Source organism: Lutra lutra, chromosome 13 (genome assembly GCF_902655055.1).
Source record: "Lutra lutra chromosome 13, mLutLut1.2, whole genome shotgun sequence".
In the NCBI taxonomy this organism is placed as follows: domain Eukaryota; kingdom Metazoa; phylum Chordata; class Mammalia; order Carnivora; family Mustelidae; genus Lutra; species Lutra lutra.
Window position 1 is genome coordinate 83659327 of NC_062290.1, and position 18196 is coordinate 83677522.

At 42.2% G+C, this 18196-nt stretch overlaps 1 protein-coding gene across 1 annotated transcript; it reads left to right on the top strand.

Annotated features, from left to right (window-relative positions):
- Positions 1–7246: 7246 nt before the first annotated feature.
- On the top strand, positions 7247–8274 carry LOC125083023 (olfactory receptor 1L6-like). Its single transcript, XM_047698917.1, has one exon. It carries the CDS (start codon positions 7342–7344, stop codon positions 8272–8274), a length of 933 nt encoding a protein of 310 aa, XP_047554873.1. The 5' UTR covers positions 7247–7341.
- The last annotated feature ends 9922 nt before the right edge of the window (positions 8275–18196 follow it).

The window sequence follows — 18196 nt, forward strand, 5'->3', positions numbered from 1 at the left end:
GACACTGGATGTCAACCTCTTCATATGATCTTCCTCCCTTTTCCTAATCCTATCTTCTCTCCTCCATCTCAAAAGCCAACAGATTTCACCTCTCTCTCTCTCTCATCTCTTTTTGATCATACGTCACACATTTGGGGGGAACCTACTCTGTGCAAGGCACCAGTCCCTACCTTTAGGGGGCACAGCCCACATCACACAAACCAAGAGCCTCAGACTTACCTCCTCCAAGAAACTAGGTCAGCAGGAAAACAAGTGAATGAGAAAGTATCATGCAGGGGATAAGAGCACACATTCTCAAGCTGGACTCCACCCCCTTCTAGCTGTGTGGACTTAGGTAAGTCACTTCAATTCCTTGGGCCTTACTTTCCTTATCTGTGGAAAGGGGTGTTGTAAAAACTAAATGATTTATGTATATCAAGTGTGTAAAGTAGTGTCTGGCACATACGAGCACCATGTCACTGATAGCTATTACAGTACCCTGACTGAGAAGATCGCCGGGAAGGGCTGTGTTGAAGTGGGTGCCTCCCCTAGGAGAGAGGTGGGTGAGGCACTGCCAGCTCAGCAGAGGGTCACAACAGACTGGGTTTCAGCAAAAGTCCCACTTTCCCACTTTCAGCACTTCTGGTCCATCAGAAGACAATTATTCACAAAAAAGAATCCAGCGGGCATCTTCCCAATGTCCTCTTGCCTTGGAATCTACACTTTAACAGCTGGGAATGGCTGGATCAAGCTCTAATCTGATACAGGAGTGAAAACTAGGCATAAAGGAGAAATTTCACAGAACTAAAAAGACAAGGACCATTCCTGGAAAGGGCTCAGCAGGACCCCCATGCAGGATGCATCTGCTCAATGTGCTCTGCATCTGTTTGTCCTTCTGCTGAGTGTGGGAAGAAGGTGGTCAAGGGAGAGGCTGGGTTCTAAAAACCTGACCCAGGAGACACTCTAAGTCAGGTAATGATGCTGAAAAAGGAGAGTTGCTATTTTCTCAGAATCAGACAGAACTGAGGTCCACAGTCCCCTGCAACCATTCCTCTCTGAAGGCAAGGAAGAGGGGCAAGCATATGGTTTCAATAGAGTGGGAGGCAGTAAGGGCAGTAGGAAAGAAGGAAATTGAAAGATTCCAGTGAGTGGGCACAACGGAGGGAGGAGGAGGAGTGGGTCAGCAGGAGGCATGAGACACTGGGAAGTAAGAGGACTTCTGTTAGAGAGGACATGCCAGCATCATTCTCGACCACGTGTGCATGGTTTGGGGGACAGGTGTCATAGCATTGTTTAGTGTAGATAAAACACAATTTGAAATTGAACCTACCTGGCTTTGAGTCTCAGCTATGCCACTTACTAGCTGTGTGGCTCTCTGAACGTCAGTCCCTTTTTCTATAAAGAGGAAAGAATGCTTCTAAAAACATGGTGCTAGTGTGAGGAGTCAGTGGGCAAGTGCTAATCCCAGAACCTTCCCAAGAAAGCTGGGACACTTCCCAGCTGTCCTTGCTCATTCACAGGAGCAGGAGCGTGGATGATGGGGAGCTTTCACCAGCACATTACACACCAAGCACTTTTATGTCCTGTTTAGGTAGGGAATGCTGTACTCCAAGTCTGTAGCCCCAGATTTGATGTGGCTTGGCAGCTAGGAGAACGGCCCTACATCAGTGGTGAGGAAGCATGAAGGGAATACCAATCCGAGATGACAGATGCCCACAAGGTGGGAAATGCCAATAGAGGAAGTTGTGAAACAGAGGAATAATTTTTATTTCCCATCTAAAAGGGAAAGGAGTAAATACCTTTAAAAGTGGGAAAGCATAATTTAAAAGTCTTAGAAACACACTAAGTCCCTCCGGGTCCTTCCCACCACTAACTGAGCATCAACGCCATCATTATAATGTCATTTCCTGGGGTGTCTGGGTGGCTCAGTCAATTAAGCAACAGAATTTTGGTTTGAGCTCAGCTCATGAACTAAGAGCCCCAGGACTAGCTTTCAGTCAGGGGAGTCACCTTGATATTCCTAGTCTGCCCCCTCCTCTTTCTCTCTCTCTCTCTAGGATAAATAAATATAAAATAAATAAATTAAATGTCATTCTCTGACTTATTATATGAGCAATCATACTTAACACCTGTAGAAAGCTTCACCTAACTCTTCCACTCAACTTTATTTGGGGGGGGGACGGGAACATAATGTGTTTTACTACTACATAAAAACTTTCATTTACATGGTGCTACACCATGTCAAAATGTGTTTGCACACATAATCTCATTTACACAATGAGAAGGTGATGAAATAACGTATGTAAAAAACACAAGCTTAAGAAGGCACGGAATCCAATGACGTTATGGTAATTGTGCTTTTGAAAGAAATGAAAAGACCTTCTATTTTTGCTCTTATCTTGACTGTAAATCAAGACCCATGGTGCTTCCTATTCATCCCAAGAGTTGTGAGGAAGCCTCATCCTACAATCCCCTTAGGTGGGTCAGGGAAAACCAGCATTGATGGGATAGGGAAGCTAAACTATATTTTTTTAAGATTTATTTATTTATTTGGGGGGGGGCATGTAGAGGAAAAGGGGAGAGAGAAATCTCAAGCAGACTCCGCACAAAGCACAGAGCTTGATGCGGGGATTGATCTCACCACCCTGAGATCATGACCTGAACCAAAACCAAGAGTCAGAGGCTCAATGGGCAGAGCCACCCAGGCACACACCCCCCTTTATAAAAAAAGTTTTATAGGCTAAATTTTTAAGGACGCACAGGCAATTCATTTCTGAATTCTACTAGAATCATTTGTTAACACTGCATTTTCTTTTTTTTTTAATTTATTTTCAGGATAAGAGTATTCATTGTTTTTGTACCACACCCAGTGCTCCATGCAGTCCATGCCCTCTCTAATACCCACCACCTGGTTCCCCCATCCTCCCACTCCCCCACCTCTTCAAACCCTTCAGATTGTTTTTCAGAGTCCATAGTCTCTCATGGTTCACCTCCCCTTCCAATTTCCCCCAAATCCCTTCTCCTAACTCCCCATGTCCTCCATGCTATTTGTTATGCTCTACAAATAAGTGAAACCGTATGATAATTGACTCTCTCTGCTTGACTTATTTCACTCAGCATAATCTCTTCCAGTCCCGTCCATGTTGCTACAAAAGTTGGGTATTCATCCTTTCTGATGGAGGCATAATACTCCATAGTGTATATGGACCACATGACACTGCATTTTCATATTAAAATCTCAAGATAGGCAGGATGTGTAAGTATCTTGCACTAGACAGCTCCAGTTATCTCCTACCAACGGTCCCCCTGGGGGCAGCAAACCAGTATTGCAAGTAAGTGGAGCTCTCATCCTTGAGACTCACAGACATAAGACACAGAGACCGCTCAACCAACTTCTCAACAGCAGTCAGAATCACTGAATTCTTTTCAGCTCTGCTTCTGAAAGTGTTCAGGGACCTCCAAATGGGCAGGGTCCTCTTATCATTACCTGTGTGGGTAAGTCTGCAGAGATAACAGGCTGTGGGGTGCCTTTTCTTTTTCCTCTCCTTCTTAGCCTCCTGTTCTTCCTCCCTCCCCCCTCTCCCATTTCTTCCCCCTTCACTCCCTCCCTCTATCCCTTCCCTTCCCCTTCTCCTTCTTTTTTCTACACCCTTATTGAGGTATAATTGATAAACCAAAAACTGCACATATTTAATGCAACTTAATGTGATGGTATCACAGGTATATGCGTATATTAAGGGGCATTAGAGTGTCCAGATGACAGGAGTAGGCAGGACAGAAAGTAGAACCAGCACATCTTACTCACAGCTCTAGGGAGACAAGTGACTTGCCCAAGGCATAAGGAAATACACAATTTTATCAGCTCAGTGGGACAGGGGTAACTATTGCCCCTGAGAAATACTGCCTAGCTCTAGGGAATTCCAGGTGCAAGCCCAAAGAGGATCAGATGGCCATTCACCTACCAGGGAAAACAACGTCCTAGCAGTGAGGCTAAAAGACATGGTGAAGGAGATGGAGAAAAAGTCCAGAGAGTCAAATGAATACCCTGCCCAACAGTGGGATGAAAGGTGTATGTGTCTCAGATTGGGAGTGTTTATTAAAACATTCAAAGTTCATACACTCCAACTCAGCCTTCCACATTTCAGGATGCATTCGATACCAGAGAAACTGTCTCATGAGTGCAAAACACACACAAATATCCTCTGTATCACCAACTGTGGGGAGAAAAGCATCATGGACACACGGACCCCATTATTGTATATAGTATTTGTCTAGATCTATGCAGAGAAAAAAACCTTTGAAATATGCACACAACTCTAGCTCTCTGAAAACTGGAAGTATAGGGAACTTTCAGTTTTGGTTGTACAATTAATATAAAGAAATAGATGTCCAATATTTTCAAATATGAACAATAAAATAAAAAGTGAAACATGGAAGGAACTCCTCACTGCATGCCTCCAATCTCACTTCAGAAGGAAGCCACACATAAGTAAACACACAAGCCACAACAAACACAACACATAAAGAAAGAATTCTGCTTCACAAAAAAAGGGATTATTCTGTACATATCGTTCCTCAACCTGCTTTTAACAAAATATCATGGACAGTAGTGTAACCTTGGTAATATAGCTTAACAATAAATGGCTTCTCCTCTGCCATCAGATTGCCTGAATTAAAATCCCAGCTTTGTAGGGCGCCTGGTGGCTCAGCTGGTTAGGCATCTGACCCTTGATTTCAGCTCAGGTCATGATGTCAGGGTCGGAATCAAGTCTGACATCAGCCAGGGAGTCTGCTTGAGTTTCTCTCTTTCTCTCCCTCTGGCCCCTCACCTGTGCCAGTGTGTGCCTGTACTCTCTCTCTTTAAAAAATAAATAAAATAAATTAGAAGAGAAGAGAAGAGAAGAATTCCTGCTCTACCACTTACTAACTATGGGATCTGGTCACTTAACTTTGTTCAATTCTATTTTTTCTCTGTTAAATAGGGATAATAATAATGCCTATCTCTTAGGATTTGGAGAAAATAAAATGAAAAAATACATGCTTAGTGTGCTTGTGTGTAACATAAGGCACACATGCTTGTGTGTAACATAAGGCACATGATATGATGAGCACATAGGCAGCTGATGAGTTGCTGAACATAACATCTGAAACTAATGATGTACTATATGTCGGCTGACTTTAAATTTAAAAGAATTTTAAAGACATGCCAAGCACCACGTGACATATACTAATAAATGTTGGCTAACATGAGCCATATTATTTCTTTACTCTTTGAGTAAAGAGAATGCACTATAAATTGCTCTAATAATTCACCTGTTGTGGGTACTTAGGATGTTTCTCTGAGGAGTGTTTTGTTTGTTTATATTGTTTTGTTTGGCATTAAAGCAATGCTAAGAAAAAAAGGTGTACACATCTTTGTGCTACACATGTAATACTCTCTCTACAGAGTAGATTTCTGTGAGGGTAATTATTCAATAAATAAATGTGTATTCAATTCTGATAGAGATTACCAGAAAGGGTATAATGATTACCCTCTCTTTATTGGTACATGTCAGGCTCTTTTTCTAAATGTATGTTGTAAAAGAAACTGCACTGACCATCCGAAGGGTGGAAATTGTATTTCAGTCCAATGTGTGTTTTCTAAAGAAGCTGTGTGTTACTAAAGAAGCTGGACATTTTCTCCATGGTTTTGGTAAATGTGTTGAAGATATTTTTTTGAGTGATTACTGTAAAGTTTTAGCTTTATGTATCATCTCTTTTGGTAAAATTTTCAGAATTTTGAGTACAGTATTTTGTCATTCAGCCTCTACACTTTTTTCTTCCCTGGAATGCTATCCCTGTTCTGAGACCACTAAAAATATACTGCTTTTTGGCTAATACTTACTTTACAGTTTGGATATTTTTACTTTCAGTTTGTTCATTCATATGGGATTTATTTCTATGTGTGTTAGATAGAAATCTAGCCTTATCTCTTCTAAAGATACAATTACCATAATATCAAGTATCTTATATAGCATGTCATCCATTTTTCATCATTATGAAATAAACGTATTATATGAAGTAGCACATAGTTCAAGGTCTATATACATGTCTAAGTACAGGTACATAGAGTTCTTGACGTTGACCCCTCATCTGTTTTTGTCTGTGTGTAACATTATCTTACTGTGTTTCATTATTACATGCTTTGAGTTTTGGTTAGAAAACTTCTCTGCCATTATTCCAATTTTTTCAAAAATTATCTTGTCTTTCTGTAGCCATTTCCTCTTCTAGATGAGTTTTACAATGACCTTCTCAACTCCCATTAAAAATGCCCTTGGGTATTATTATAGGCACACTGGATGTTATTAAGAGAAAATTGACTTCTTTTTCCAGTTTTACTGAGGTGTAATGGATATGAAATATTGTGTAAGTGTAAGGTGTACAACATGAGGACTTGATACACATATAAATTTGGAAATTATACAACAGTAGGGTTAGTTAAGACCTCCATCACCTCTCAAAATGACCATAACTTTTAATGTGTGTTTCTTGTCCATGATATTGGTAAGGAAGGGACTTAACGTTGAAAGCTTTCTATTCCAATGATATTTGAATGCTGAGAATGAGGATCTCATAGTTGTTTAATCAGAAAAATATATACTTTAAAAATTTAACTCAGTAATGTAAGATCTTCATGGTGGTATTCCTATTATGACTGGCAGCCCTGAACCAAATCCTTATGCACCCAGAGCATTTTAGCCAAAAAAATAAAAAAATACTTAAATAAACATGAAGCATGAAGCAGATTATTCTATGAAGACTTAGGCAAAGCTCATCTAACTTCTGTGGATACCAAGGAGCACCGATGTCATTGATGCTCACTTTTATCCTATTCCCATTACCACAGCCACCACCTCTGCTCTAAAGAGTAGGACAGAATCCTTGGGAGAGGACACAATTCATGGACACACCTTTAATGAACATACCCTGACTTCAGGCAAGACCCAATAGCTTCTTCCCTGGAATATGAAGGGGAAAAAACAGTGGGGGGGCGGATAAGCAGATGGTCAGGAAACAACCTAAGAAGAATATTTAAAAAGAGAACAGAGAAGAACGCACACATGTTAGGCTATGGAGATTCCTAAGACACTTGGGATAAACCTTTAGCTTTATTAGAAAGCAGATTAGAATTTTCTTTATTTTTTCCATGTTGGATTTTACTCTGTCTTCCCAGTAGTTTCTTAAAGTAAATGCTCTTTAAAATTCTAACAAAGTAGAAGGATTTTTCCATAGGCCGGAGATTAGAGAGGAAGGTGACTTGATGAAATCGCTCTACACATCTCTCCAACTGCTTTTCCACACTCTGTCCATGAAGGCACAGACATGGAGCCAAAGAACTACAGCAGTGTCTCAGGCTTTATCCTCCTGGGTATCTCTTCCAACCCTCAGCTACAGAAACCACTTTTTGCCATCTTCTTCATCATGTACCTGGTCACTGTCATGGGCAACATACTCATCATCCTGGCCATACATTCTGACTCCCGACTCCATACCCCCATGTACTTTTTCCTCAGCAACCTGTCCTTCACAGATATCTGCTTCACAACAGCCATTATGCCCAAGATGTTGGCAAATTTACTATCAGAGACCAAGGCTATCTCCTTTCTGGGTTGCCTGGTCCAGATGTACTTCTTCATGGCCTGTGGGAACACTGACAGCTACCTGTTGGCCTCTATGGCCATAGACCGGCTGGTAGCCATCTGCAACCCCTTCCATTATGATACGGTCATGAACCCACGGCGTTGCCACCTCATGCTGCTGGCTTCTTGCACCATCTCCCTCCTGCACGCCCTGCTCCGGGTGCTACTCATGTCCTGCCTGTCCTTCTGTGCCTCCCATGTCATCAAGCACTTCTTTTGTGATACCCAGCCTGTGCTAAAGCTCTCCTGCTCTGACACATCCTCCAGCCAGATAGTGGTCATGACTGAGACTCTGGCTGTCATCGCAACCCCCTTCCTGTGCATCCTCTTCTCCTACCTGCGAATCATCATCACTGTGCTCAGAATTCCCTCTGCGGCTGGCAAGTGGAAGGCCTTCTCCACCTGTGGCTCCCACCTCACTGTCGTGGCCTTGTTCTATGGGAGTGTCATCTACGTCTACTTTAGGCCCCTGTCCATGTACTCAGTGGTGAAGGACCGGGTAGCCACAGTCATGTACACAGTAGTGACACCCATGCTGAACCCCTTTATCTATAGCCTGAGGAACAAAGATATGAAGAGGGGTTTGAGGAAATTAAGGGACAGAATTCACTTGTAGAAAGAACAAATAGATGGAACACCTTAATTACGAGATGACCTAAGAGATGATCACATTATCTTTCCCTCTTACCCATGTTTCCCATGGGATCCAAACAGGTCATAGCAGGTAGTGCTGGAAAACAATAAGAGCCCTGACGTAGAAGTTAGGGCACTGTGTTCTATCAATGACCTTGACCAGTTACATGTGCAATCCCAGACCAAGTACTGTTAGGAAACCACATTTCAGGAAAGCTGTTTCTGCCGTGTATATAAATAAAGTTATATCGAAGTGGAACAAAGCTATCTCCAAATACCTCTTCTATGGGCTAGATTTTGGCTAGGACTCAAGAAAGTACAGAGCCCTGTTGGTTTTGAGATGAAGAAGTTACATGAATTTGGTAGCAATTGGGGAAAACTTCTTGCAATTATGATTCTAAGACTGTCCTTAACATAAACAATGAATCTGGGTATACTATATCAAAAGCTAATGATGTACTGTATGGTGACTAACATAACATAATAAACAATTATAATAATTTGTTTGAAAAAGGATGGATTGATTTTGACAAACAAAAGTTCCATACAGCAGGAAATGGCAGAGTATTCCAAATAGTGGGACCCGCACCAAGAGAAAGAAGCAAAAAACACTGGAATGTGTTTGAGGGATGGTGGGAAGCCCTGGAAGGCTTGTTCAGTTTGAGAACAGAGAGCATGGAAGGCTGGAAAGATGGAGAATCTTCAAAGCTATTGTAGTGCCCCCCACTCAACACCAAGGTGTCCTCACAATGAACTCTCAGCACTTGACTCCTTTTCCCTTCCCTCTTAATTCTATGTTTGTCCACATGGCCATGATGGCCACTCAAATGTCCTTTATATCGTGGAAGAAAGCAATGTGTGTCCATCAGGATAAGCTCGTTGTGCTGAGGAAACAATGTTAAAATCGTTACCTTGACACTAAATATTTATTTCATATTGACATTGCATGTTCGCCATTGAAAAGCATAGGGTGCTGCTCATTTTAAACACGCAGGGACCAAAGCTGATGGAGCAAACACCATTATCATTCCATCAGAAGCTGCAGAATAGTTGAAGATTTTGCACTGGCATCTGAATACTCTGGTCTAGATGTGAATAGATGCAACTCATACCACTTGTGACCACAACTTAGTGTCAACAACTAATCTTGTGACCCATTCCAAACACAAGGGAGCCAGAAAGCATAATTCAGCAGTGCATCTGTCAAATGGAGACCCAAAAGGACTGAATGAACAGATTTAATAACTACTACACAACAATAATTACACACTAATACAAAACTGGCTATTTGTTGCTTAATCAGTTGTCCCTGATTATAAATTTCAACAACAAAAATAACAGAAGATTCTACACTGTCTGTGGAATCTGGCCTCAATTAAATCACAAGTTTGTTGAAGGCAGGAGCTTAACTTGAATATCAGACTTTTGGCAATAACGATATAACCAGAGGTCTATGGTGGCCCTAATGGAACACAGGGACAACCTAGGGCTCCACATTAAGGCCCCTGCCACTGCTGTCACTGTGTTCTCTCCAGTGATCAGAAAGCAACCAGCAATCCCCAAAACAAACTCAAGTTACATTTGCCTTCATATTTTATGGGCATACCTGTCTTGCAACACTATCTCCCACTAATCACTCAGTTTTGGGATGCTTGCCTACAAGGTTTGTATTCTTTCTACTTCCTCTATTCTTGTGCCATCGTTTGAACCAAGTATACTCATCTACTTTAAAAATCAAAAAATGCCTGGCATATATGGAATACACAAATTCATTAATTACACTTTCTAGTAACTTCTAAATGTAAGTAAGTCATTTGGTCCCAGGAAACCAAACGTAGCTTTTTTCCGAGCCCCTTATGCCATCAGTCCCAGACTCCTTTTTCTCAGTATCACATAGTCATTAAGAAATCAAGATCTTTGGGGCACCTGGGTGGTTCAGCTGCTTAAGCATCTGCCTTCGGCTCCCATCATGAGCCCACAACCCTGGGATAGAGACCCATGTTCAGCTCCCTGCTCAGTAGGGAGTCAGCTTGTCCCCCTCCCTCTGCCCCTCTGCTCCTGCTCTCTCTCTCAAATAAATAAATAAAATCTTTCTTAAAAAAAGAAATGAAGATCTTCTAGGTGTAATCCTACAGGTATTCCATAAAGTATATGACAAGTGACCATGAGGTGACACATTGGGGTAAATTTGTCAATCTGTACCAGTCTGGCCCCCAGGTTAGTCCTAACCTTCTCAGTCATAGCTAGAGTGCTGTCTCTGTCAGAATAGGAAGCATTTTCGATAAGATATCCTACCATCCTTCCAAAGGGTGAGCTGATGTTGGTAGGTAGTATTGAAAAACCTTAATCAAAGTTTTGCTATCCAAACAAAGGAGCCTAGGGTAAACTTGGAAATTTGCTAATCAACATCAGTAAGAATGGAATAAATCCCTTCTGAAAGTACATATAGTCAGAGCAAAGGTCTAAGCACGTCTTCTGAACACCTTGCCAAGTCAGGTGAACTACTTCTACGTGGCCCTTGGGAGCAGACCAGGAAACCCCTCGACAGCACCCCCTCCCACCATATAGACAGATAACCTGTGAGGCTGGGTGAATCCAACAGTGGCATAATACCAGAAGCATGTTGTTTGATGAGGAAACTGTGAAGGGAAATGTATCGGGCACTTCTACTGCAAGCTCATTTTTTATATATAAATATATGTAAATGCTGGAGATTTTGCTCAATACTAAACTAGGACGGGTGTTAAACATGAATGCTGAGGATGACCTAGAGAAGAGTGCTGCATATTTCTGACATTGAAGAGTCTGATAGAGAAGGTATTAACAAAAAGGACAGAAAAGGAGTAGTCATATAATCCAAGAGTAGAAGAAATTTCAAGAGATGAGGATATGGATATATTCCACCCACCCACCCCCACCACCCACAGCAGAAGAATCTCCTCCCTGCCAAGCAATCTCCAGCAGATGTCCATCAGCAGAACTTACACATGGAACAACCAAACGAGCTAGTTAGGATGAACCTGGTGTGCAATTCTAAATACAAACACCACCAAGCTTGTCCACAGCCACCACATGTGTTCTGAAGGTCAGGAGATATGTTCTGAAGGTCATTGTCTCTGACTATATCAGGAATTTCAGGCACATACCATAAAGAAATTCTTAGGGATGTACCCAGAAACTCAGTTCATCTAAATCAGAGTCCTACTGTTCTGCAACATAGGTAACCCTGCTCTTCCTGCACAAAATGGAAATAATCAGTGTTTAATGGAACTGAGAATTTCAAAAGATGTAGGTGAAACCAACCAGGTCCCCATGGGCATCAAGAACCTGGAGACCTGGTCCCAAATCATTTTTACCATGGTGGGCTCTCAGATTCCTAGCAGAATGCCTTGGGATTTTCTTTTAAAGATTTTATTTATTATTTATTTGACAGACAGAGATTACAAATAGGCAGACAGGCAGGCAGAGAGAGGGAGAGGAGGAAGCAGGCTCCATGCAGAGCAAAGAGCCCAATGCGGGACTTGATCCCAGGACCCTGAGATCATGACCTGAACCGAAGGCAGAAGCTCAACCCACTGAGCCACCCAGGCACCCCTGCCTTGGGATTTTTAGATTCCACTAACTGAATCCATCTACCACCAAGCCCCGCCATAACCCAACAAACAGCTGCCCCTTCTTAGTGAGGTGGGAGAGCTGCTACTTAAATCAGAGGCAGCCTAGGAATCAGAAACCAGGTAAGGAACCATAACAAGGGCTCCCACTCCAACCCTAACCTCACTGTGATTTTGGCAAGTCAGAGGACTACTCCACCTCACTGGCGAAGTAGAAGACAGTACCCATACAGAGAGCCCTCCTGGAGCCACTGTAAAGCTGGGAACCTGGGATAGAGGTCAGGCTTCTGAACTGAAGCACCATACACAACACAGAAGACTGCATCAGGTGGCAGAATAAGACTTTTGCATCCCCCATGTAACAGGAAAATCATCTCAAGCTATTTTTGAATATGTTTCTTCAGTAGGTGGTGGATAAACAAACAGTGGTATATCCAGACCATGAAATTATTATTCAGTACAATAATAAATGAGCCATCAAATCTGAAAAACACATGGAGCAACCTTATATGCATATTGCTTAATGAAAGAAGCCAATCTGAAAAGGCTCAATGCTATATTATTCCATTACATAACATTTGGAAAAGGAAAAGTGAGAGAGACCGTAAAGGATCCGTAGTTTCCAGGGCATAGGTAGAACACCAAAGATGTTAGGGCCACAGAAACTATTCTCTATGATACTATAATGTTGTCAGTAGACATCTCTCAAAACCCACAGAATGTATAACACTAAGAGTGAACCCTAATGTAAGTTATGGATTGGAGTGATGACGATGTGTCAGTGGAGTTCATCAATTATGACAACTGTAGCACTCTGATGGGGCTGTTGATAATTAGGGGATTTGTGAATGTATGAGGGCTTTGAGTATATAGGAATGCTCTGTACTATGTAATTAATTTGCTGTGGTGCTATAACTGCTCTAAAAAAAATTAAGTCCATTACAGGAAAAAATGTTTAAAGAGTATCAGGAAACAATCAACAAAACCCAGAAAAGGAATAACCCAACTGGAAAATGGGCAGAAGACATGAACAGGCATTTTTTCCAAAGATGACATACAGAAGGCCAACAAACACATGAAAAGATGCTCAAAACCCTCAGATTGTTTTGAAGGCGCAGGTGTTGGGAGGTTGGGGGAACCAGGTGGTGGGTGTTGGAGAGGGCATGGATTAAATGGAACACTGGGTGTGGTGCAAAAACAATGAATACTGTTACGCTGAAAATAAATTTAAAAATTTTAAAAAATTTAAAAAGTAAAGAAAAGATGCTCAACCTCATTGATTTTCAGAGAAACACAAATGGAACCCACAGTGAGATAACACCTCACATCGATCAGAAGGGCTATAATCAACAACACAAGAAACAACAGGTGATGGTGACGATGTGGAAAAAGAGCAACACTGTTGTACTGTTGGTGGGAATGCAAACTGGTGCAGCCACCCCGAAAAACAGTATGGAGGTTCCTCAAAAAGTTGAAAATAGTACTACCCTATGATCTAGCAATTACACTACTAGGTATTTAACCAAATGATACTAATTCAAAGACATATATGCACCCTGATGTCTATAGCAGCATTATCAGAAATAGCCAAAATATGGAAACAGCCCCAGTGTCCATCCACTGATGAATGGATAAAGAAGAGGTGGTATATACGTGTGTGTGTGTGTGTGTGTGTGTGTAATGAAATATTACTCAGCCATCAAAAGGAATGTAATGTTTCTATCTGCAACAACATGAATGGAGCTAGAGAGCATTATGCTAAGTAAAGTAAGTCGGTCGGAGAAACACAAATACCATATGATTTCATTCATGTGAAGAACTTTAAAAAGCAAATGAGCAAAGGAAAACAGAGAGAGGCAAACCAAGAAACAGTTTAACTACTTAACTACTATAGAGAAGAAACTGATGGTTAGCAGAGGGGAGGATGGAGGAAACAGGCAATGGGGATTAAGGAGAGCACTTGTAGTGGTGAGCACAGGGTGTTGTATGGAAGTGTTGAATCGCTATTTGTACACCTGAAACTAATATTACACTGTATATTATTTACTGGAATTCAAATAAACACTTAAAAAAATCTGTCTGTGAACCATGAGAGACTATGGACTCTGAAAAACAACCTGAGGGTTTTGAAGCAAGGGGGTGGGAGGTTGGGGGAACCAGGTGGTGGGTATTGGAGAGGGCACAGATTGCATGGAGCACTGGGTGTGGTGCAAAAACAATGAATACTGTTATGCTGAAAATAAATTTTAATAGTTTTAAAAAAAGAAAAGTTAAAAAAAAGATTAAAAATCTGTCTAAAGTTTCAAAACCTACACAGCCTGTACAAGGCAAAGCCAGCATCTGAATCTCTCCAACTGGCTCCAGAACCCACATCTTAATCCCTTCCCCAGAACACCATACCTGCACCTAGACACAGTCACGCATGCACACACAGAACTTTGGAGATGTCAGATGACATCCCCTCTCCTTCCAGGTAGGCACACATAAGTAAGTCTACACACAAACATGCATATAGGAGCCCTTGCATAAACAGAAAGCATGCATGTGTGCATGAACTGACATGTTCATGTACATATTTCCCATACAGGTGCATGAAAACCTCCATCCCTATTGCTGCATGGCCCTAATTCCCTTCCCAAGGATATGAGGCTACCCCTCTAGAGCCCAGGTTCCCACCAAGCTCCTGAACACAGAGTCAGTGAGGACATCAGTAATGTTCTTCTCTCCTGGGAAGTCCACAGGGCCAATGCCCCAGAGCCCTGGCATTCACAGAGGACAGGCCCCTGGGTCTCCCTTTCCATCACCAACACCCACGGTAAGGTAAAGAGAAGAGAGAGCACTTTTCTGACAGCAGATCTACACCTGCCCTAGCCTGCTCCCTCATGGATCCAGAGCCTGATCTTAATTCCCTGGCAGGCCCCCCAGCATGAACATCCTCTGTCAGGCCCACAGGTAGGCAGGCTGAGAGGTTTGGGAAAAGACACTGGGTGTCAACCTCTTCATATGACCTTCCTCCCTTTTCCTAATCCTATCTTCTCTCCTCCATCTCAAAAGCCAACAGATTTCACACCTCTCTCTATATATCTCTCTCTCTTTTTTCCCTGTTTTTTATCAAATGTCACTATTTCTGGGGAACCTACTCTGTGCAAGGCACCGGTTCCTGCTTTTAAAGGGCACAGCCCACATCACACAAACCAAGAGCCTCAGACTTAACTCCTCCAAGAAACTAGGTCAGCAGGAAAACTAGTGAACGAGAAAGCATAATGCAGGGGACAAGAGCACACATTCTCAAGCTGGACTCCACCCCCTTCTAGCTGTGTGGACTTAGGTAAGTCACTTCAATTCCTTGGGCCTCACTTTCCTTATCTGTGGAAAGGGGTGTTTTTAGTAAAAACTAAATGGTTTATGTATGTCAAGTGTGTAAAGTAGTGTCTGGCACATATGAGCACCGTGTTACTGATAGTTATTACAGTACCGTAAGAAGATCGCCGGGAAAGGTTGTGATGAAGTGGGTGCCTCCCCTAGGAGAGAGGTGGGTGAGGCACTGCCAGCTCAGCAGAGGGTCACAACAGACGGGTTTCAGCAAAAGTCCCACTTTCCCACTTTCAGCACTTCTGGTCCATCAGAAGACAATTATTCACAAAAAAGAATCCAGCGGGCATCTTCCCAATGTCCTCTTGCCTTGGAATCTACACTTTAACAGCTGGGAATGGCTGGATCAAGCTCTAATCTGATACAGGAGTGAAAACTAGGCATAAAGGAGAAATTTCACAGAACTAAAAAGACAAGGACCATTCCTGGAAAGGGCTCAGCAGGACCCCCATGCAGGATGCATCTGCTCAATGTGCTCTGCATCTGTTTGTCCTTCTGCTGAGTGTGGGAAGAAGGTGGTCAAGGGAGAGGCTGGGTTCTAAAAACCTGACCCAGGAGACACTCTAAGTCAGGTAATGATGCTGAAAAAGGAGAGTTGCTATTTTCTCAGAATCAGACAGAACTGAGGTCCACAGTCCCCTGCAACCATTCCTCTCTGAAGGCAAGGAAGAGGGGCAAGCATATGGTTTCAATAGAGTGGGAGGCAGTAAGGGCAGTAGGAAAGAAGGAAATTGAAAGATTCCAGTGAGTGGGCACAACGGAGGGAGGAGGAGGAGTGGGTCAGCAGGAGGCATGAGACACTGGGAAGTAAGAGGACTTCTGTTAGAGAGGACATGCCAGCATCATTCTCGACCACGTGTGCATGGTTTGGGGGACAGGTGTCATAGCATTGTTTAGTGTAGATAAAACACAATTTGAAATTGAACCTACCTGGCTTTGAGTCTCAGCTATGCCACTTACTAGCTGTGTGGCTCTCTGAACGTCAGTCCCTTTTTCTATAAAGAGGAAAGAATGCTTCTAAAAACATGGTGCTAGTGTGAGGAGTCAGTGGGCAAGTGCTAATCCCAGAACCTTCCCAAGAAAGCTGGGACACTTCCCAGCTGTCCTTGCTCATTCACAGGAGCAGGAGCATGGAGGATGGGCAGCTTTCACCAGCACCTTACACACCAAGCACTTTTATGTCCTGTTTAGGTAGGGAATGCTGTACTCCAAGTCTGTAGCCCCAGATTTGATGTGGCTGGCAGCTAGGAGAACGGCCCTACATCAGTGGTGAGGAAGCATGAAGGGAATACCAATCCGAGATGACAGATGCCCACAAGGTGGGAAATGCCAATAGAGGAAGTTGTGAAGCAGAGGAATAATTTTTATTTCCCATCTAAAAGGGAAAGGAGTAAATACCTTTAAAAGTGGGAAAGCATAATTTAAAAGTCTTAGAAACACCCTAAGTCCCTCCGGGTCCTTCCCACCACTAACTGAGCATCAACGCCATCATTATAATGTCATTTCCTGGGGTGTCTGGGTGGCTCAGTCCATTAAGCAACAGACTTTTGGTTTCAGCTCAGCTCATGAACTAAGAGCCCCAGGACTGGCTCTCAGTCAGGGGAGTCAGCTTGAGATTCTGAGTCTGCCCCTCCTCATTCTCTCTCTCTCTCACTCTCAAGGATAAATAAATCTAAAATAAATAAATTAAATTAAATGTCATTTACAGACTTATTATATGAGCCATCATACTTAATGCCTGTAGAAAGCTTCACCTAACTCTTCCACTCAACTTTTTTTTGGGGGGGGAACATAATATGTTTTACTACTAACATAAAAACTTTCATTTACATGGTGCTACACCATGTCAAAATGTGTTTGCACACATCATCTCATTTACACAATGAGAAGGTGGTGAAATAATGTATGTAAATAACACAAGCTTAAGAAAGCATGGAATCCAATGCCGTTATGGTAATTGTGCTTTTGAAAGAAATGAAAAGACCATCCTTTTTTACTCTTTTTTTTTTTTTTTGGAGAGAATATTTTAATCAGCAGAGAAGGACAAGATGACAAAGTTCCAGGATCGGAGTAAACATATGGGATTAAAAAAATTTTTTAAAATTAAAAAAAAGATTTTTTTAAAAGGACTTTTTTTTAAGGACTTTAAAAAAAAGTCCTTTTAAGAGACAGTTGGCTGTTTAAACCAAAAGTACAACTCATTGAGAGAATCACCACATTATTTATTTGGGTAGAAAGGACCTGGGGGTCCATTCTGCAGAGGAAGAAATAGAATCACTAACAGGCCTCATGCCTTACAGAGCCAGTGGCTAGAATCCCTGTCTCATGAGACCCTGTGCTAGAATGTCGCCAGAACCATCTAGAACTTTGTTATTCTTGGAAGCCAACAAGTGTTTGACCAGTTAAGAGCACAGTAACAATAAGTCACGTTAAGTTCTAATGATTATCAATATCTTTAAAAGCCTTGTAAAGTTCCTTTTTGAGTAACCCTCACCCTACCCTTAGAGAAATTTTTTTTAATTTTTAATTTTTTCAGCATAACAGTATTCATTATTTTTGCACCACACCCAGTGCTCCATGCAATCCGTGCCCTCTCCAATACCCACCACCTGGATCCCCCAACCTCCCACCCCCCACACCTTCAAAACCCTCAGATTGTTTTTCAGAGTCCATAGTCTCTCGTGGTTCACCTCCCCTTCCAATTTCCCTCAACTCCCTTCTCCTCTCCATCTCTCCTTGTCCTCCATGCTATTTGTTATGCTCCACAAATAAGTGAAACCATATGATAATTGACTTTCTCTGCTTGACTTATTTCACTCAGCATAATCTCTTCCAGTCCCGTCCATGTTGCTACAAAAGTTGGGTATTCATCCTTTCTGATGGAGGCATAATACTCCATAGTGTCTATGGACCACATCTTCC

Coding starts and splice junctions, on each gene's coding strand:
- LOC125083023 (XM_047698917.1), top strand. CDS start 7,342: ATGGAGCCAAAGAACTACAGCAGTGTCTCAGGCTTTATCCTCCTGGGT.